Below are 20,377 nucleotides of genomic sequence, written 5' to 3'. Positions count from 1 at the left end.
CCCGTATCCCCTGCATCGGCAGGCGGACTCTCAACCACTGCGCCACCAGGGAAGCCCCATACTTTTACTTTTTAAGTTAATGTCGTACTCATGTTACTTTAGCAAACCTATTATATAATAAATTTATATAGATCATAATAGATTATAATAGGTAAAAGCGAGGATGAGTTAAGAATAGAGTACTATTTTATTTCCTTTCTGATTTCTCAGGCAGATATATTCCACATATAAGAAGAATATATTTTAGTTTCATTTAAATGCTAGCAGTGGAACTGATATAAATGATTCTTTAGACGTAAATTAAAAGTAGGAAAGAGGCATTTTATTAAAATTACCAAAATGGACTTTAAAAAACAATTAATTCTCTACACACTATCTTTGTGATTCTGAGTAACTTGTTTAAACTCTCCAATCTCAGTTTTCAGGATTGTAAAAAGAGGAACTCATCTTGCAGGCTTGTTATTAGAATTAAAGATAATTAATACCAAGTGCCTGGCATGTAGTAGGTGTTCAGTAAATTACAGTTATTATTACATTAAAGAGCTAGATTCTGTATTTTAATCCAGAACATAATAACTAATGTAATGAAAACTTAGTTCTTCAGTTTTTTTTAATAAATTTATTTTTATTTTTGGCTGCGTTGGGTCTTCGTTGCTGATAGTTGTGGTGAGCAGGGGCTGCTCTTCGTTGCAGTACACGGGCTTCTCATTGCTGTGGCTTTCCTTGTTGCAGGGCATGGACTCTAGGTGTGCAGGCTTCCGTAGTTGTGGCTCGTGGGCTCTAGAGCACAGGCTCAGTAGCTGTGGCGCATGGGCTTAGTTGCTCCGCGGCACATGGGATCTTTCCAGACCAGGGATTGAACCTGTGTCCTCTGCATTGGCAGGCAGATTCTTAACCACTGCACCACCAAGAAGTTCCAGCTTTTCAGTTTTTTTATTCAACATTTAACAAACAGCAGTTTAGCAGTCCATCCTATGATCTATAGGTATATTTTAATTCTTTATGTTTATATCATCAATTGTTTTCAATGATTTCTATGGTTTCATAAAGAAGACTTGGGCTCTTAGATCTGGGTGATGCCAAAATTGCCCAGGGACAAGCCATATAACTATAATATACAGCATAGTTCCCGAAGTTGCAGGAATCCTGTGTTGCTTTGCAGGAAGCATGATTCTACTTTCAGCTTATTAATATCTCTTAAAAATGTGCCACATTGATAGAAGTTCTGGGTAAGTTTGTTGAATAAGCAATTCATTCAAAATTGACAAATACCTAGACTGTAGTCTAGCATAATTTGTGATAGCATTTCAATGTGAGGTATAAGAGCAAAGAGGACATAAGTATTCAAAAATAGAAAACAGCAAACTAATAAGTTTAGATAAAGCCCTAAACTTTTGCACAAAACTACTTGGTTTTTGAAATATGAAACAGAGTAAATTTATATTTAGTAGAACTGGACTAACAAGTACTGACAAAAAGCTGCAGTTCATTTTAATTCTTAGAAAAGCAAAAACAAAAAAAAAACTCTCAGTAATTTAGCAAATTGGTCATTCAGCAAATAGGCTTCTTTCCATACTAGGGCAGATACTTCATAATATAAGTATACTGTGAAATGTATACTCCAGATATAGAAACAGAAACAAAGTATAAGTAATATCATATTTCTGAAATGAAATTCTCATGATATTGTGATTTTTATTTCCTCCAAGTAGCTTTACAGTTCTTCAAAATCTGATTCTATTAAACCTGAGGTAGTTTAGCAATGGAGTATAGAATTATTCTCTATCCACATGTATCCAATAGTTTAAATTCATTTTTCCTTAAGAGAGTCCAGTGTTTTAATTTACCCATGGTTTTAGGTTCAGATGACTTGTTCTGCCATTAACAAAGTACCATCTTGTGAGCCGTCAGGGATGGGAGTGTAAGTTGGATGTTGTTGCTCTTGGATTCCTAAAAGTCCTTGATTTCTTCAGTATGCTTCCATGACATAGTCACCTGACTTCATTAAAATTATATCTCCATATTTCTACTTCAGCTTCTACCAAATATGTGAAATAAGAGTGGTGAACAAGAGAAAACCCAGAGCCTCATCACTACCTCTACACTATGTGTAGCACAAATTCTCCAGTTTCGTGGGATGGAAGCTAGGCACACCAGCCTTCTCTTTTTGATATGAACAAACTATTGAGATCCTCCCCACCCTGACTCCCCTGTCATTGCAAGTCCTCTCTCTTGGTCAGTGAATCCGGGCTTTTGGTTTTAGATAAAATCTCCTAACTGGTGGGTAGGCCTTATTGCTGCATGTTTGGGCAGAGTATTAGGATAGATATTTTGTTTTCTAAAAATCTCAGGTGGACCACTTTTGACCAATAGGATCCATGCTTGTACTGCCTCTGTGTTAATGATGGGGGACCACGAAAAGAATTTAAGCAAGGGAAAAGTGGCATATCACATTTACCTTTAAGAAAGTTCACTCTGTAGAGAAATTTAGACAAGGATTTGAGCACTAAGACTGCAGACAAGGAGACCTACTTATATTTGAAAATATATGCAAAAGTTAAATTGTGGACAACTCCTGGAAAAAGAAGAATATTGCTTTTGTATACCAGTCTAATGGCAGAGAGTACATAAATAAAACAACCATCTGCTCGACCCCTACCCCTCAAAAAGACTCATGTTAGAAATCAGCTGGTGTTGTATAAATCTGAATCTTAACTGGGGTGTAGAAAAGCACTCCAGGTAAATCGCTGAAGTCATTTTCTTAAAGTTTGAACAGAAATCATATATAGTCAGATTATAGAGTCAGAATATGAACAGAAAAATGCCCAAGTTGTAACAACTTTTCTTTATATCAAGAATTGTGGGCTAAGCCTATATATTTATAAAATATTAGCAGAATTTAGCAGTCTGTATAAATAGGATTTATTTATCTAGATTAATCTTTTTGAAGGTACAAAGGCTTTTATGTATCTAATCTGGTTTGTGAAGTTGTATGGATTTGAGAACTCTTTTCAGTGTGAATTAGAATATTGAAGACCATCTTGCCTGGGCTCCAAAACTTGCCTTCAATTGTTTGATGGGTTTGCTGTCCTGTTGCCTGTTTACCATTTTAGTACAGCCCTGTCTCACAGTTAATAAAATCCTCCAGGATACCTAGTCCAAGTTTTGGGTTTAGATTACAGGTGTGAGACTACAGCTTGCCAGGGTTCATTTAAATTTGGTTTTGGCTCTCAACAAAAATGTATCAAAATTATGTGCAGTAGATCTGCATGGTCCAGTACGGTGACCACTGGCCACATGTGGCTGTTGAGATTTTCAAATGTGTCTAATCCAAATTAAGATATTCTGTAAATGTAAAATACATACCAGATTTTGAAAACTTAGTACAAAAATATGTGAAATATAACAACTTTTATGCTGAATATGTGTAAAAATGATCATTTTTGATACATTGAGTTAAATGAAATATATTAATAAAATTAATTTCACTTTTTACTTTTTAAAATGTGCTATTCTAGGTCATTTTAAATTATATTTGTGGTTCACATTATACTTCTGTTGGGTAACCTGTCAGTGAAATGTTTTTTAAGTTCCAACTTAGTGGGGGCTTAACATCAATTAAAAGATAGCCTGATTTCCCTCTAGATGAGTGTCAGTGTCATAGATACTACTTACAGGTTAGTTGGCAGTGTCCCATTTCTCATTGTTTTAAAGAAAATCCTTAGGTAATATGAAAGGAATCAGAGAATCAGAACTAGATTTTTCTGTTGTTTGATTATATCAGTGTGGACTCTGACAAAGACAGATTTTAGTTCTGTTCCACTGCATCTCTTTATAACCCTAAGTATATACTTCTACCTGTCATCATTCATGAATTTTCATAGACCAATGGTCAATAAACTTTCCTGTTATCTCAAATATGCTTATTTAAACCCTAACCTAGGAAACAGCAACATTAATAATCCTATTACATAATGAATAAAGTTAATTATAAATCACCTAACTAGTGATTGTAAGAAATGGAAAAAGTCACCCAATTATAATAGGAAAAAAGTGATTCGAGTTTTACGTTTCCTACCTGTCTTAATATTGAAGACATTATCACATCTACTTAACAGGTATGTTCTGTTCAACATCTTTAGACTAATGACCCACTTGGATCTAGATTAGCTAGATGTGCTTCCTATTATTGATTTTGGCTTCAAATTATGGACCTTATAAGGTGAGGACATCTTTCTACCTTCCTTTTTCCTTTATCCTTTCCCATTCTCAAAATTCTCTTGGCCACACTGCTCTTGTGTCTGTACCAACTGGAGGATAATAATAAACTTTCATGTTAAGACTTCCACTGTAATTTTGGTGTTGAAATTTTCATTGTCCTAAACCAGTAATTTTCAGACTTTTATTTTCCTTTGAAGTGGTACAAGCCTGCAAATCTTAAAAGGAAGCCCAGTATTTAAAACAAACAAAAACATAGTATCATTTGAATTGGACGGTACAAGTGGGGGCTGTGTTTCCCACTTAAAAATTCCCTTCATTGCTCCCTAGAAGGGCCTCTGGGATTTCTATTTGGAGCACAACTTGATAGACCTGATTAAATTATCTGTAACAAGAGAGTTTATCTGTAACAAGAGATTTAGTTTTCTGGGTATATTGCATCCTGACCACTAGGTTTAGGTTCAAAGTGATCTTGGTGTAGTGAGAAAGAGATCAGAGATTAAAAGTTCAGTAGCTATAAGAGTGACAAAATAGACATAAATCACTAGTTATGAGCCTTCAATATAAAAGAAAAAGTTCTAGATGCCCATGAGTCAGCACATGGAATTATAGATTCTTAAATACGATATGAAATTTAATTAGACTACAATAATAGGAAGGAAAATATTCTCTTATTTCCATATTGAAGATGATATCCAGCTGTACTCCTGTTTCCTTGCTTAAGGGAAATGGGATAGATGTAGGAGAATTTCTTCTTAACAATCATTAAACATTGCTAATGCATTAATATTTGAAAGAGTTCTTTCAAATTAAAATCTGTTTTCATGTATATGACATGGGTTATGTACAATCAGGCTTAAAAATTGAAAAAATAAGTCATCAAGTATTTTAAGAGCACCTAGGTGTATTAATAACTTAGTGTTTGATAAATATCTATTATTATTATATTAATATAATATAATTATATAAGCTAACTATATCTAAGCTTAAAGGACTTTGGTACTAAAGATTCAAATACGGTTTTCTAGTTTAAAAGTATACATTTGGGCTTCCCTGGTGGCGCAGTGGTTGAGAGTCCGCCTGCTGTTGCAGGAGACACGGGTTCATGCCCAGGTCCGGGAGGATCCCACATGCCGCGGAGCCGCTGCGCCCGTGAGCCATGGCCGCTGAGCCTGTGCGTCCAGAGCCTGTGCTCCGCAACGGGAGAGGCCACAACAGTGAGAGGCCCGCGTACCGCAAAAAGAAAAAAAAATTATACATTTTACTCATACTGTTCACTGTAGGCACTTCACTGACAAACTTGTATCCTTATCATTATATGCAGTTTGATATAATGACCCATTAAAGTCACAGAAGTTTTATAATCATACTTGAATCTTCCAGTGAAGGGTGTAGCAAACTTATAGGTCAAGTTTTTGATTTAAATAAAAGATGATATATTGAAGGTTATAAAAAAGGAATGGATTGTTTTTTTCAGTCCCCTGATACCTTGATCTCTCTTTTTTTTTTTTTTTTTAAAAAACTAAAACTGTTTAGTGATCTCCACATATCAAACACATTGATCTAAAAAATTACAGTTTACCATCAGTAGTGAGATTAAAGCTATTAAAGATTTACTGGTTTCATTTTCATTCCAAAGCAAGCTCTTTTCCATTTTCTAAAAATTAGGACCAAAGGGACATGAGAAAGTGAAGGCCAGGCACTCTGCTCAGTGCTCTGTGGCTGTTACCTTTTTCAGTTCTCACAACCCTGTAATGTAGGCGGGATTATCTCCATTTTAAATATGAGAAGATTGAGGTTGAAAATAAGTAACTTGCCAAGGTCACACAGAAATGTACTAAAGAAAATACTTACACTTATGTCTAATTCCAGACACTGTTATTTTCACTGTGTTAGCCTACTCATGAAAAGCCATCTCTATTTAGTAGTAATGCTAGTAGTAGTATTAATAGTACTAATACTGTCATAATAATTAGTAGTGCTAATTTACTATTAGTAGTACTAAACCTGCCATTCTAGGTATGATTGTTACAATTAGATTTTAGATGTGCTATGGAAAAACTTTGTAAGAATGGCTTTCCTTTGATCATATAAGGGATAGACTTATTACATAAATATAACAAAATAAAAATCAGTTATGATTTCCAAGGTTCTTTGCAAGCATTATAAGTAATATGTTAATACAAAGCAAATACTCAAACTAGAGCAAAATCAAATTTGAGGAAGTAAAAGATAATTGGAAAAAGACTCCTTATTTCTCTTTTTTTTTTTCAATGCCATGAAAAGAATTAAAAAGAAGTAGTCCCCTTTAATAGATGCCTTCATTCCCTTGTTAGATTTCTCCATGTTTTTCAATTTGCTCCTGTCTACCACGGGAATATAACAGTTATAATTCTAAAATAACCCTTTCTATCCTGTGGTTAACCTACTTAATGATATGTGTGTATATAACTTAACAAAGTATAATACATGAAATTATATTTCCTAGACACAGCAAATGGAACGGTTCGCCCATTATCCCTCTCTTCTAGGTCCTGTATTAAGGCAAGCTACATTAAAGTGTGTGGTTCCCTGAATTTTTCTCTTCATTACAAAATACACCTTTGTAATCCGTTAACCATCACAGGTGACTAATTTAATAGCACATAATAAGCAAGTGTACTTCAGTTCTCTAGTGGGAAGTATATATGATGTTTTTATAAGATTTAGCAAATATCATATTAGTTTGAGTGCTTATGGAATTGCCCTTCTGTTGAAGACAGAAAAGTAGAACTGAGGGGTTTTCAAATTTGTTGCAGTAGTATATATGAAGAGATTAAAGATAATCCCATTAGATACAAGACAAAGTGAATTTACAGAATAATAAAGTTATGATAGTGAAAATCTTATGAAGAATATGTTTGTCAAGATAATTTGTGTTCATTTTAGCTCCCCTTAGTTTCCAATTTCTAGTTCACTAGAAGGTGCATATGTCTGAAACTCCGAGTGGGAGTCCCTGCATAGAAGACCTTAGTAGCCCTTTTCACAGCTTGCAAATTAATTTCATCTTATTGTCTGGAATAAGCTCTGCAATGAATTACAGAAATCTGTTTGGGAAGTTGCAATGACTAATAAATCAGCAATTAGTTTTGCACGTGGCATATTAGTTGTGGGATATTAGAAAACCTCTCATTCAAAATTTGGCCCATAGAATGGCAGACCCCTAGCACATATTTACTCTCAGTATAGATAAGCACATATTCACTAACTCAGGTGGCTTGTCTCCCAGGAGCTTCAAAAATGCTCTACCTGGAGTCCAGAATATGGTAGCCTTTAGTTTATACAGGAGATCTCTTCCCAACAGATGAACAGCATTAAGGGACAAGAGAGGCATGTTCCTCCAACAGAGGACCTATTTGCTCAGGAATCTCAGAGGAGAAAGAACAGGTAGAAGGTTGTCCAGAGATACCCACAACTTACATGTTTTTCTGGATGTAGGTGAAACAAGAGAGGTCAGTAGAAATTGCAGAATACATGCATGGTTCCAGTATCTACAAGAAAGGACAAGAAAATATTAAGGCAGGAAAAGGAACCATATATAAAGCTTTTCCATTCCCAGCTCTGAAGCTCCTCTATTAAGTCAGTTTTGCTCATTAGTTTGCACCATTTGCTAATTGTTTCCTGTCTGATTTCGAGCGGAGAGGGGGTGTCTCCTGATGGAGATGGTAAAGTTTTATAGGTAGCATCCCTTGTATCTTCCTCAGTCTCTAGCTATCTTCTTACAATAGTAACGTACTGACTTTTCATCGGCAACATCCTATCTTCGTACAATAGTAATGTACTGACTTTTCATCGGCAAGTCCTATCTTATTTGTTGGTAGCCCCAGAAAAGTATTTGCTCCCTGTGTGAATAAGTAGGCAGGTAACATTGCAATCTTGAGTTTCTTTTTGACTTCACCCTTCTCCATTTTTTTCCCCCAAACTGGATTACTGTTGCCAATACCTGAGAAACTATTTTTTGACATACAGATACCTTTTCTCTTACTTGTGCTTGCAACAAGGCTACCACAGAAGTGGAGAGGATTAAGAGTCTATTCTGATCCACCTCTGTATCCATCCCCATTCATTTAGAAGATGCCTTGGTGAACCACTGATGGAAATCACTGGGGGACTCATGCAGCAGCAGCACTGCAGCTTCTCTCAGGCCATCTTTTGCAGAAAGACTGCAAAGTCTGCCATCAGCAGTGCCTCGCAATGGGTGTCCTAGGTTTGAGGAGCAGCCAGAGTTGTTGCGGAAGGTGCCTGGAGCCATGACACTCCATTTGCCCCATCACACCTGTTCCATTAGTCAAGCAGACTCATCTAAGGCAACATTCCAAGTTATAGTCAGTGTCCATCCTCACACACAGGGCTGCAAACTGAAAACATGCTGAAGAAAACCTTGGCACATTTTTGCAGATCTTTCCAGGGCACTGGAAAATAACTCTTAAGATGGATATCAGCTAGGGGAAAGGGATGTGGTACCCTTACCACATCTGATCCACCCAGCAGTACTGGATAACTTCTGAAGGGTATTTGAATCCCTGTAGCTCCAAAGGGAGAAGGCTGATTTTCTCTACACTGAGATGAAAACCAAGTTGGTTTGTATGGCACTATAGTTTCAGGCTCATTTTGCAATTTAAAAGCCTGACTCCTTTTGTTTCCCCTTCCCTCCAAGTTATCAGGGAAACCATTTGCCAACCTGATGCCTTAATTCTAAGACAGTTTCTTATCCAGATCTTCAGACTCCTTGTCCCTTCCTCTTAATCATTTCTGCTTTCCTAGCTATGTTTTGCATGTTGAGTGTAGGGGGAGTCTTGGAGGTGGAGTCCATACCAGAACATTCAAAATAAGGCTGGCAATTCTCCCTCTTCCAAAGGGAAGTGATCCCGGGATCCTGAAGTCCCTGGGAACCATCTGTCCAAGAAGGCATCATCTCCTCTTTCTAGGTCCCAGATAAGGCAAAGAAGGTGAAGGGGGGTAGAAGGAGCAGTAGCAGAGAAGTGTTGAGAACCTGGAGAAACAGAAAGGTGCTTTCAGTTTCTTCATCTCTTCCTTCAGTTTTTTAAATTCATTCTTACTGGCTGTCCAGTTCATTCATTTATTTCCTGAGATCCAGAGATACCAATAATCCTTTTATTTTAAGTAGGGTTTTTCTAAAAATCTGTGTAACTATACCAATTTGTCTACTTCAAATGAGCCTTCCTCTGGCCATTGCAAAGCAGGATTTTTATAAACATGCCTATTCAAAACATGACAGAGTAAAGTAAGCCCTTTAAGAAAGAGACCTTCTGGCAGCCTCCTTATATTTTCTACATTAAAGCCAGTGTTGAATCGCACACAACCTTCAAGCCTCTATTACCCATTTTGCTCAGCAGGAGCTCAGAATTAGCAGTGAGAGTTTGGCATTTTCCCTGGGAAACCAATCCCACTGAGCAAACCCTCTATTACCCATTTTGCTCAGCAGGAACTCAGAATTAGCAGTGAGAGTTTGGCATTTTCCCTGGGAAACCAATCCCACTGAGCCAAAGTAGTCAAAGGAACACTTTTTAGCAAACATCCAGGGTCTCCAACGTAATCAATGGTGGCTACAAACCCTCTAACAAATTCACCAGCAGGACTCACTTGAGGTATACCATCCTTATTGCCAAATTGTTGAAATACGAAAGAAATTGAGGCCCACAGGAACATGCCAATTCATAAATATAGAACTAGCTGTTTTTACTACTGAGGAAAAAAACCCTAAATGCATGCAGATACAGCCTGTAAGGTGGCTACAGAACTATAATGAATTTTCTTCTCTATTTACGGAATTAGAGCTACAGTTTGTAAACATCATCCTACTCTTTTAGTAAACACTCAACAGACAGTTAATTTGCACCAGTAGCTACATTGTGCTCACTCTGACATCCTGTTTTTCATAATTTTTTTTATCAGGCTTACTCTTTTTATAATTCTTTATCAGAGCCTCCTACCCTTGCCCCTTATATAGTAACCAGCACACATGATTAGTCACATCCTTCAACACGCCTCATAAGGTTAGGTCAAGTTCAGTCTCCCCCAGCCTCTCCCAGTCTGTAAGTCCCACCTGCAGTTTGGAGCCACCTGGTAGTTGTCTGCTCAGGCTTTTACTGTTACTAGGGATGATTCTGGGCCTTGGCAGCTAGCAGGGACTTCCAAGACAGCAGCAGCCATTCCAGGGATTTCCTAGCTGGCCATGATTTGTTTTGCCTGATCAGGAGAGGATTAGCTGGGGAAGTATTGGACACGCAGGGACCAACCCTACACATCCCCACTTGCCTGCTTCTTTCTGTCCCACCCATAGAGGAGAAGACATTAGCCTGTCCCCATGTGAGATCTGAGGCTGGGCCAACTGCTGATTGCTTTAAATCTGATTTCAAGTTACTGGGGGGTTTTACTCTACCTGGATGTGGAATTACTATGTTTGAGAGAAAACACGCCTTCACCTTTATAATGTATTGCCAAATTGCTCTCCTAAATAGTCATACCATTTATACTCCCACCTGTAATGTATGAGTTCCTACTTTCACACATCCTTGGCAACATCTGGTGTTTGCAGACTTTTATTTTTTCCAGTATGATGGGTGTGAAGTGGTGTCTCACTTCAGCTTAATTTGCATTTCTTCACTGTTGAGCATCTTTTCATATGTTTGTTGGTCATTTGGGTTTCCTCTCTTGAGGATTCACTGTTCATATCTATTGCCTTAAAAAAAAAAATGGTTACCCTTCTCAATGAATAGGAGTACTTTATGTATTACGAGTACTAGTCTTTATCAGTCCTATGTATAGCAAATACCTTCTTCCAGGCTATGGCATTTTTATTTTTTTATGGAGTCTTTTTCCTAAAGAAGTTTTATGTGCTCAAATGTATCATTCTTTTCCTTGATAGTATGTGACTGTGTCTTCTTTAAGAAGAATCTCCCTATCTTGACATGAATGTCTCCGTTAATTTCTTCTAAAAAGTTTTACAGTATTTTCATTTTTATATCTTTGATCTATATACAATTTATTTTTATGTATGGTATGAGGTAAAAATACAATTTTATTTTTTCCACATAAATAATCAATTGCCCTAGTACCATTTGTTAAATGATCCATCTTTTCTTTATCTGTAATGACACTTTTATCATTTATACACACGTGTGTGTATGTGTGAGAGAGAGAGATCTTAGGCTCACTTGTCTGTTATATTTTTTCTGTTTTTTAATTTTTGCCAGTAAAACACCGATTGGATTTCTGTAGTTTTATGCACAAGTATTGATAGCTAGTGGGGAAGTTCCTCCTCTTTTGTTCTTCAGAATTGCTTAACTATCCTTGGCCTTTTATTTTTCCACACTAATTTTAGGATCAGCTTCTCAAGTTCCATAAAAAATCCCTTTCAGGATTTTTATTGGGATTTCAGTGCACTTATAGATTAAGTTGAGAATTGCCATCTTCATACACTGAGTCTTACCATCCATGAAACTGGTGTATTATTCCTTTCATTTAGGTCTTCTCTTACTCCCTTTAAAACAGGTTTTCAATTTCCATTTTCTCTATAAAGCTCTTGGGATATCTTTTCTTCTTTAGATCTGTTTTGTTTTTGTAACTATTAAAAATGGCATCATTTTTAAAATTAAAATTTTAAATTGGTTTACTGGTGTATAGCAACACTAATCTTTAATAACGTATTGTCAAAGAACATTGTTTGATAGATTCTTGAGGTCTGTTGAAATCTGTTCTGTGGCCTAGTGCACAGCCAATGTGTTCTTGAAAAGGTTTTCTCTTTAATTTTGTGCAGGGTTTTGTATATGTCCATTAGGTCACCTGTAATTGATTATTCACTTGTCTGTATTCTTACTAAATGTTTTCTGCTTCACCTGTCAATTAGTATGATTGTGGATTTGTTCATTTCTTCTTGTCATCCCGTGATCTTTTGCCTTACACTGAGTTCACAATTATTATAGCTTCCTTGTGAATTGTTCCCTTTTTACTATTATGTAATAACTTTTTACCCCTGGTAATGTTTCTGCCTTAAAATATTTTTTTTTCTGATATTCATAGAGTTTTCTGTTGGTTTATGGTATGAGTAAGGCAGCAGTTAAGGATGTGTTTAGCTGCAAATAACAGAAAACTTCACTACAGTTTTTTAAACAAATGTCGGGGGGTATTTTTTCTCAAATAACAAAATCAGAGATTGATGTGGGCCCATCGACAGTTGATATGGTTCTATTTGCCATTCACAGTGTGGTGCCTCTCATCCTCCTGCTTGTGTTCTCCCTAGGAGGTTTTGTGGGAAGCGGGTGCGGGGCTGTGGGCAGAGGGGAAGAGCAGATAATGGGAACAACCTGTTGTCATTGTTGCACATGGTATAATACCTGGGTTAGCATCTGTAGAATCTTAGTCCCATGTTTGTAAGTGGTTTGCTGTTTACACACAGTTTATGAAAGTTATTTAGTTAGAAAGATGGAATCTTCTCTTTCTACAGTAAAATGTTATGGTTGTCTTTACCAAGTGAAGTCACCTGGAAGAAAATGCTTATGCAGTCCTCTCTTTAGAGCCAGAAGCAGTTAAATTCTTAAGTCTCAGTAAACCAAATGTCATAATGACTAGCAAAGCATAATACATTTAGATCTCAAAGCATTAATGCAGAATGAAAATATACTTGGGTCTTAGCAAGTTGAGTTTTGTATTTAGGAATAATTAGTATATATATTCTCACGAGAGAATGCCATCATTTTTTTATTTTTTATAAATTTATTTATTTTATTTATTTTTGGCTGTGTTGGGTCTTCGTTGCTGCGCACGGGCTTTCTGTAGTCGCGGAGAGTGGGGGCTACTCTTTGCTGTGGTGTGCAGGTCTCATTGCGGTGGCTTCTCTTGTGGAGCACGGGCTCTAGGGCTCTCGGGCTTCAGTAGTTGTGGCACTCAGGCTCAGTAGATGTGGCTCACGGTCTCTAGAGCATAGGCTCAGTAGTTGTGGCGCATGGGCTTAGTTGCTCCGCAGCATGTGGGATCTTCCCAAACCAGGGCTTGAACCCGTGTCGCCTGCATTGACAGGCGGATTCTTAACCACTGCACCACCAGGGAAGCCCCAGCCATCACTTTTTATATTTCTTCAGAAGACTGCTTAAATTTCAGTATTTTCCATGAAACCTAGCATCACTCTGTGTCATTTGCTGGGGCATTGTTGAGGCCATCGGGTATCCCTTCTTTCCAAGAAAATGTGCCTCAAACTTCCCCTTCCCTTATCCCTTTCTCTGAGACTTTCAGTGCATCTGATTTCATCTCTAATGTTGCCCCAGACCATTAGGACAGGTCTATGGAACATAAACATTTTCTGAGGTTTGCATTTATAGCCTTCAATACCTATAAAGCAAGTTGGTCTACTTCTGTTTTGTCCTTCAAACATGAGTAGTCATATTTAGATAGTTTTAGTGCTTCCCAGGGAACCACTAGAACAGTATATTAATATGCCTAATGTTTGATTTGTGCTAAAAGATAACAGAGCATTTACTTACCTTATTCCATTCAGTGCACCTTAGCCCAGGAATAAAGAATGTCTGTCTCCATTATAGATAAGAATGGAGCCTTCAGTGCTCAAACTGTAAAAATGTGTACTTATTGCATTCAAAGAAGGAGACTGTTTCTTTTAAAACATTAGAATAGTGTTACTTTGAATTATTAGGTTAAAGTACACAAGCAGAGCCTGGTGCTAGATAAATATTTATTGAATGACTACACTTTTAGTTGGGCATTTTCTTTTAGGCACTAAAACTGCTAATCCAATTTTGAATGCCCTTTTGTCATCATTAATCCTTGTGCAACACAATATTGTTAAACAGAAACCAGGTGTCTTTTCACTGAAGGACGGAAAGTGTTTCTTGTATGAGATTAAGCATTGAGTTTTTCACTTGAGTGAATGTGTGTATGTTGTTTTACATTGGTCACCTGATAAATTTTGTGCATTGCTTAATCACTGGATTGAAATATACACATAGGAACTCTTGAAAAGGAAGAGTTTTTAGAAACTCTTTAAGTATTCCATTCCACTGTTTTTACAGATTTTTTTTCTATGTGACTTCTTTTTTACATTTGACTGAAATTACTCTCACTGTGGCTGAGGCCCGTTTTTCCCTCTCTTATTAAAACGAGCTTGTATCTTTCTTACTAGTTAAACTTTACAACCTCACATTTGAAAACTCAGTTTTCTTTATTCTTCACGCAGTAATCATCCCAGTTTTCTTTTTGTTCTCCACAGATTTTTCACTCCTCGGTTATCTTAATGTTCGTCTGAGCCATAAAACTCTATCTTAAATTTGAATTTCTTATTAATATTTTAATTATGTTATCACATCTGTTTATAAATTTGAATTAATGGAGTCAAATTTAGGTTTTGTTGTGTTTTAAGTGTTCTAAAATAATCTTTTAGCCATGGAAACAAAGAAGTCTTTTCCTGCCGAGGAATAAAATTAGCAGTGGATTGGTTTTTGGAAAGAGGCCACAAGGATGTTACCGTCTTTGTTCCTGCTTGGAGGAAAGAGCAGTCCCGACCTGATGCGCTCATCACAGGTGAGCCCGCAAGCTTCCGTGTGTACCTGAGCCAGTGTCTCGCTGAATAATCTGTGTGTCTGCTTCTGTTTACTAAGTTAGTGTGACTGCCACATTCACTTGGGTGGGACATTAAAGTTATTTTCGAGTTTAAAAACTATTGGGTTATGTTAACTAAACAGTAATTCTTGCTACATAAGCCAGTTCTTTTTTTTAATTTGGAAACATTTTACTTCAAATTTTGTAAACATTCTGACTTTTAGAGACATGCTAGGAGTCAAGAGGCCTAGATTCAAATTCCAACTGTGCTAGGTACTGTCCACGGCACTTTGAGCAGCACATTGACCCTCTTTGGACCCCAGTTTTCTCATCTGCTGTATGAAATTAGATGGTAATCAAATTCTAGTGACTGCAGATCAATAAAGACCTGTGAGATCCTGGGAGCATGCTGTCTGGTGTCAAGTAGAGGAAATGATTTGATCCCAATAAAGTATGAGTATTTTGCATTATCTTGTAATTTTTAAATGTATGAGTTTCAGGCAGAGGTGTCCCTTGTAACTGTTAATTATTGCTGCCCAACATTTTGCTCAAGTCAGTGATTCTCAACTGGCACCCAACCCTTCCTGCCCCTCTCTGCCCCAACATTAACAAAACTGAGGAACCTGTGTGAAGAAAACAACAGCACTTGTCAAATCAATGCAATCCCTATCAAATTCCCAATGGCATTTTTCATAGAACTAGAAGAAAACATTTTACAATTTGTATGGAAACACAAAAGACCCAAAATAACAAAAGCAATCTTGAGAAGAAAAAAAAAAAAAAACAGCTGAGGAATCAGGCTCCCTGACTTCAGACTATACTACAAAGCTACAGTAATCAAGGCAATATGGTACTGGCACAAGAACAGAAATATAGATCAGTGGAATAGGATAGAAATCCCAGAGATAAACCCATGCACCTATGGTTACCTCATCTATGACAAAGGAGGAGAGAATATACAATGGAGCAGACAGCCTCTTCAATAAGTGTTCCTGGGAAAACTGGACAGCTACATGTAAAAGAATGAAATTAGAACACTCCCTAACACCATACACAAAAATAAACTCAAAATGGATTAGAGACCTAAATGTAAGGCCAGACATTATAAACCTCTTAGAGGAAAACGTAGGAAGAACACTTTTTGACATAAATCGCAGCAAGATCTTTTTTGACCTACCTCCAACAGTAATGAGAGTAAAAACAAAAATAAACAAATGGGACCTAATTAAACTTAAATGCTTTTGCACAGCAAAGGAAACCATAAACAAGACAAAAAGACAACCCTCAGAATGGGAGAAAATATTTTTAAACAAAGCAACTGACAAAGCATTAATCTCCAAAATATACAAACAGCTCATGTAGCTCAATATCAAAAAAGCAAACAACCCAATCAAAAAATGGGCAGAAGACCTAAATAGACATTTCTCCAAAGAAGACATACAGATGGCCAGCAAACACATGAAAAGATGCTCAACATCACTAATTATTAGAGAAATGCAAATCAAAACTACCATGAGATATCACCTCACACTGGTCAGAATGGCCATCATCACAAAATCTACAAACAATAAATACTGGAGAGGGTGCGGAGAAAAGGGAACCCTCTTACAGTGTTGGTGGAAGTGTAAATTGATACAGCCACTATGGAGAACAGTATGGAGGTTCCTTAAAAAACTAAAAATAGAGCTACCATATGACCCAGCAATCCCACTACTGGGCATATACCCTGAGAAGACCATAATTCAAAGAGAGACATGTACCACAGTGTTCATTGCTGTACTATTTACAATAGCCAGGACATAGAAACAACCTAAATATTCATCAACAGAGGAGTGGATAAAGATGTAGTACATATATACAATGGAATATTACTCAGCCATAAAAAGGAACGAAATTGGATCATTTGTAGAGGCGGGGATGGACCTAGAGACTGTTATACAGAGTGAAGTAAGTCAGAAAGAGAAAAGCAAATATATATTAACGCATATATGTGGAACAACCTAAATGTTCATCAACAGAGGAATGGATAAAGATATAGTACATACATACAATGGACTATTACTCAGCCATAAAAAGGAACGAAATTAGATCATTTGTAGAGGCGGGGATGGACCCAGAGACTGTTGTACAGAGTGAAGTAAGTTAGAAAGAGAAAAGCAAATATATATTAACGCATATATGTGGAATCTGAGACCAATGGTATAGACGATCTTATTTACAAAGCAGAAATAGAGACACAGACATAGAGAACAAACATATGGATACCAAGGGGGAAGTGGGGGGGTGGGATGAATTGGGAGATTGGGATTGACATATATGTACTATGATACTATGTATAAAATAGATAACTAATGAGAACCTACTGTATAGCACAGGGAACTCTACTCAGTGCTCTGTGGTGACCTAAATGGGGAGGAAATCAAAAAAAGAGGGGATATATGTATATGTATAGCTGATTCACTTTGCTGTACAGTAGAAACTAACACAACCTTGTAAAGCAACTATATTCCAAAACAATAAAAATAAAAATAAAAACAAATGGAGTGACCAGCCACCATGTACCCCAAGGGAAGATTATTTTACTTTTATTTATAATTATTAAATTTTATTAAATTAGAATAAGAATCCATAGACAAGTTATGGTGGAGCCCAGAGCCATGGTATCAGACCCTAGCCTATATAAACTGTAGCGTGGGAGGGGTAGGCATCATTCAGTCGGCAGTACCAAGACATTGGATAACTCTTTGGAAAAAATGTACATATTTAGATCCTTATCTTACACCATATAACGCAGATGGTTGAAGAATTAATTGTCAAAAATCTCCATTAGAGATTATAAATAGTCTTTGAATGGCTGGGGAAGACCTTTCTAAAATTAAAATTTTTAGAAGAAATTATGAAGGGAAAGATAGATTTAATTGGATCAAACTTCTGTATTTTGGGACGTTATCTTAACAATGAGAAAATTTTTTATTTGCTTAAGAAAAAGTACAACAAATAAACAAAGAATCCATGTCCTGAACGTATAAATAGCTCCTACACACTGATAAAACAGTATATAATTTGTAACATAGTAGGAATAGACAGTTCACGGAAGAATGCAAGTGCCAGATAAGAGGGAAAAGTGTTCAACCTCATTAGTAATTAAAGAAATGAAAAAAAAAATGAAAATTTTAAAAACTTATTTTTTTACCCATCAAATTAGCAGAGATTAAAAAACTGATAATACTCAGTGCCTGGAGGGAGTTACCCCTATACTGATGTGGAAACGTAGATCATTACAACCTTTCAGGAAAAGTTTGATCTTAAAATGTAAATACTTGGATCTACTAGTTCCCCTTCTAGGAATAATTCCCCAGAAAATAAGCAGAGGTACAGGCAAAGATTTTAGACCAATACAATATTAGTTAGAAAAAAAAAAAAAGGAAAAAACCATACATTCATTAGAAGAATGGCTCAGTAAATAAGTATATATCTATATGATAGAATATATAGTATTAGAATATTTAGGCAGAATTTTTAATGATCTCAGGAGGTGCTCTCTAACGTAAAAGGCAGCCTTTGTTATTGTGTGTGTGTGTGCACATATACATACATACATACATATATACACATGTGTATAGAAGGAAAAAATACACAGAAAATGATTAGAAGGAAATATGCCAAAATATTAACAGTAATTGCCTCTGGGTCATGTCCTTATGAACTCTTATTTTTTCCCTACTTCTTACTTTTTCTTACTTTCCCAATTTTTTACAGGAAACTACAATACATTAATAATCAGGGGAAAGATAAACTGAAAAAGAAAAAAACAATGTTTAAACATGTAAATGAAAGCTTCTTGAGTGTGAAAGGAATATGAGATCAAGAAGGGAAAAATGGTAATACTCAGTTTGAGATGTGGCTGAGTTTAATTTTTAAAATACCAGCACACCAGGTCTCTGGAACTCATCAGTATGCAGTTTACTTTGTAAAATGTGTACCACTGTAATCAGAGGTTGTTAGGTGTTTTCTCGCCCAGGTAATAATTTTTTTGACTAAAACCCTCAACCAGATAATGCCTGGTAAATTGAATAGTTCAGTCTGTTTTCACCATACCAAAAAGAAACTTGATAAGAAATATTTTAAAGTTCTCAGATATAGATTCAAACTAGCGCATTAGCCAGGCTTCCACTGATTGAATAAATATTTAACAAGCAAGCACAAGGCTATGTATCAGGTACTGTGCTAGGAACTAGAGATTCAGTTAACTTACCAGCTAGACTGAATTCATATTTATTTAGGTTAGGACTATTTATCCTAATTAATTATCACTAATTTTCTTCCTAATTAGTGTCCTTTTAACCTTCTTAGCTGGTAAAGAAATGCAAATTAAGCAAGATGGTGATGACTATTAGGCCACCACCTCACTCTTCCAGTTGCTTCCAAGATCCAGGCATATCCTATACAAGTAAACACAAATAAAGGGCCACGGATTATGCATGAACATGGACAGTGAATAAACTGGAAGCCCTCAGAATACACATCTTTAAGTAGCTTACATATTCCTTTCACAGACATTTATTGAGGATCTACTGATGTGCTAATATGTCCTTGTGCTGAGTGCTGATGGGCACACAGATAGATGAGCCACCTGCCCTCAAAATGTTTGTTAGGGGGCACACAAAATAACTATAATATGGCAAATCCTGTGGCTGAGACTGGGCTTTTGATTTTGTATTGGTTTTCTGTGATTTTCAAAAGAGATCAATAATTACATGCATCTATTAGGCAAAATCAAGTTGAAGGACACAGTGTTTATTGAGAGCTTGCCCGGCACTCTACTAGGTGCTTTTACATGTGATAACTCATTGACTCCTCATGGCCTACAAACTGCATTTGGGGACATGACAGAGCAGGTTCAATAAGACCACGATTGCCAGATAGAGAAAGTGGCAGAACCTGAGATTTATCCACCAGTTGCTGACTTTGACATTCATATTTCTTCTACTTCTACTCTGCTGCTTTTCTAAACCAAAGTTCTGGTCTTAATGAACTCATTTGTCTGGAACATCATGAAATCTGTATGCCAAGCTGACCCATGTCACTCTTCCTTCCCCCTCCCCCCGCACCCTGCTCATACTTCTCTTGTGGCGATCACAGCCCCTTGCTCTCCCAGTTTACAGGCTCGTCCGGCCCAATAACTGAGGCCTCCTTGAGGAGAAAGTGTTCTTCATCTTGAAGGCCATTGACACTTAGACAGCACATACCATAGAGTAGGCATGTAGTGATTATCTGCTGAAAAGAGAGATTTTTTTTTAAATTAATAACTCCAGTTAATAAGCATTGAGGAGAAGTGAGCCTTTGTTTTAAAAAATTCATGACATCTGTCAGCTTATACCCAGCACTCTGTACCAGAATTTACAGGGGTGGGAAGTCAGGGAGTGGAAAAGCAAAAGTAAGAGGAAGGCATGGTGAGGAGAGAATTTTATCATTAATCAAAATATGAGTTCTGGCACTTTTTTTAAAAAAAACCACTAACAAGTCAGTAGAATTAGAAAGTACTGAAAGA

At 36.7% G+C, this 20,377-nt stretch overlaps 1 protein-coding gene across 2 annotated transcripts in view; it reads left to right on the top strand.

The window, feature by feature from the left end:
* Window positions 1-20,377, top strand: part of ZC3H12C (zinc finger CCCH-type containing 12C) — a 64,951-nt gene that overhangs the window by 38,182 nt on the left and 6,392 nt on the right. For both annotated transcript variants that reach the window (XM_007471874.1, XM_007471873.1), the window contains exon 3: window positions 14,669-14,808. In XM_007471874.1, the coding sequence (XP_007471936.1) occupies window positions 14,669-14,808 (140 nt within the window). The remainder of the gene's footprint in view (window positions 1-14,668; window positions 14,809-20,377) is intronic.

The sequence above is a fragment of the Lipotes vexillifer genome, unplaced genomic scaffold, assembly GCF_000442215.2.
Source record: "Lipotes vexillifer unplaced genomic scaffold, Lipotes_vexillifer_v1.1 scaffold1023, whole genome shotgun sequence".
Taxonomy (NCBI): domain Eukaryota; kingdom Metazoa; phylum Chordata; class Mammalia; order Artiodactyla; family Lipotidae; genus Lipotes; species Lipotes vexillifer.
The sequence above is the reverse complement of the archived record's forward strand: the minus strand, read 5'-3'. Positions and strand labels throughout refer to the sequence as shown.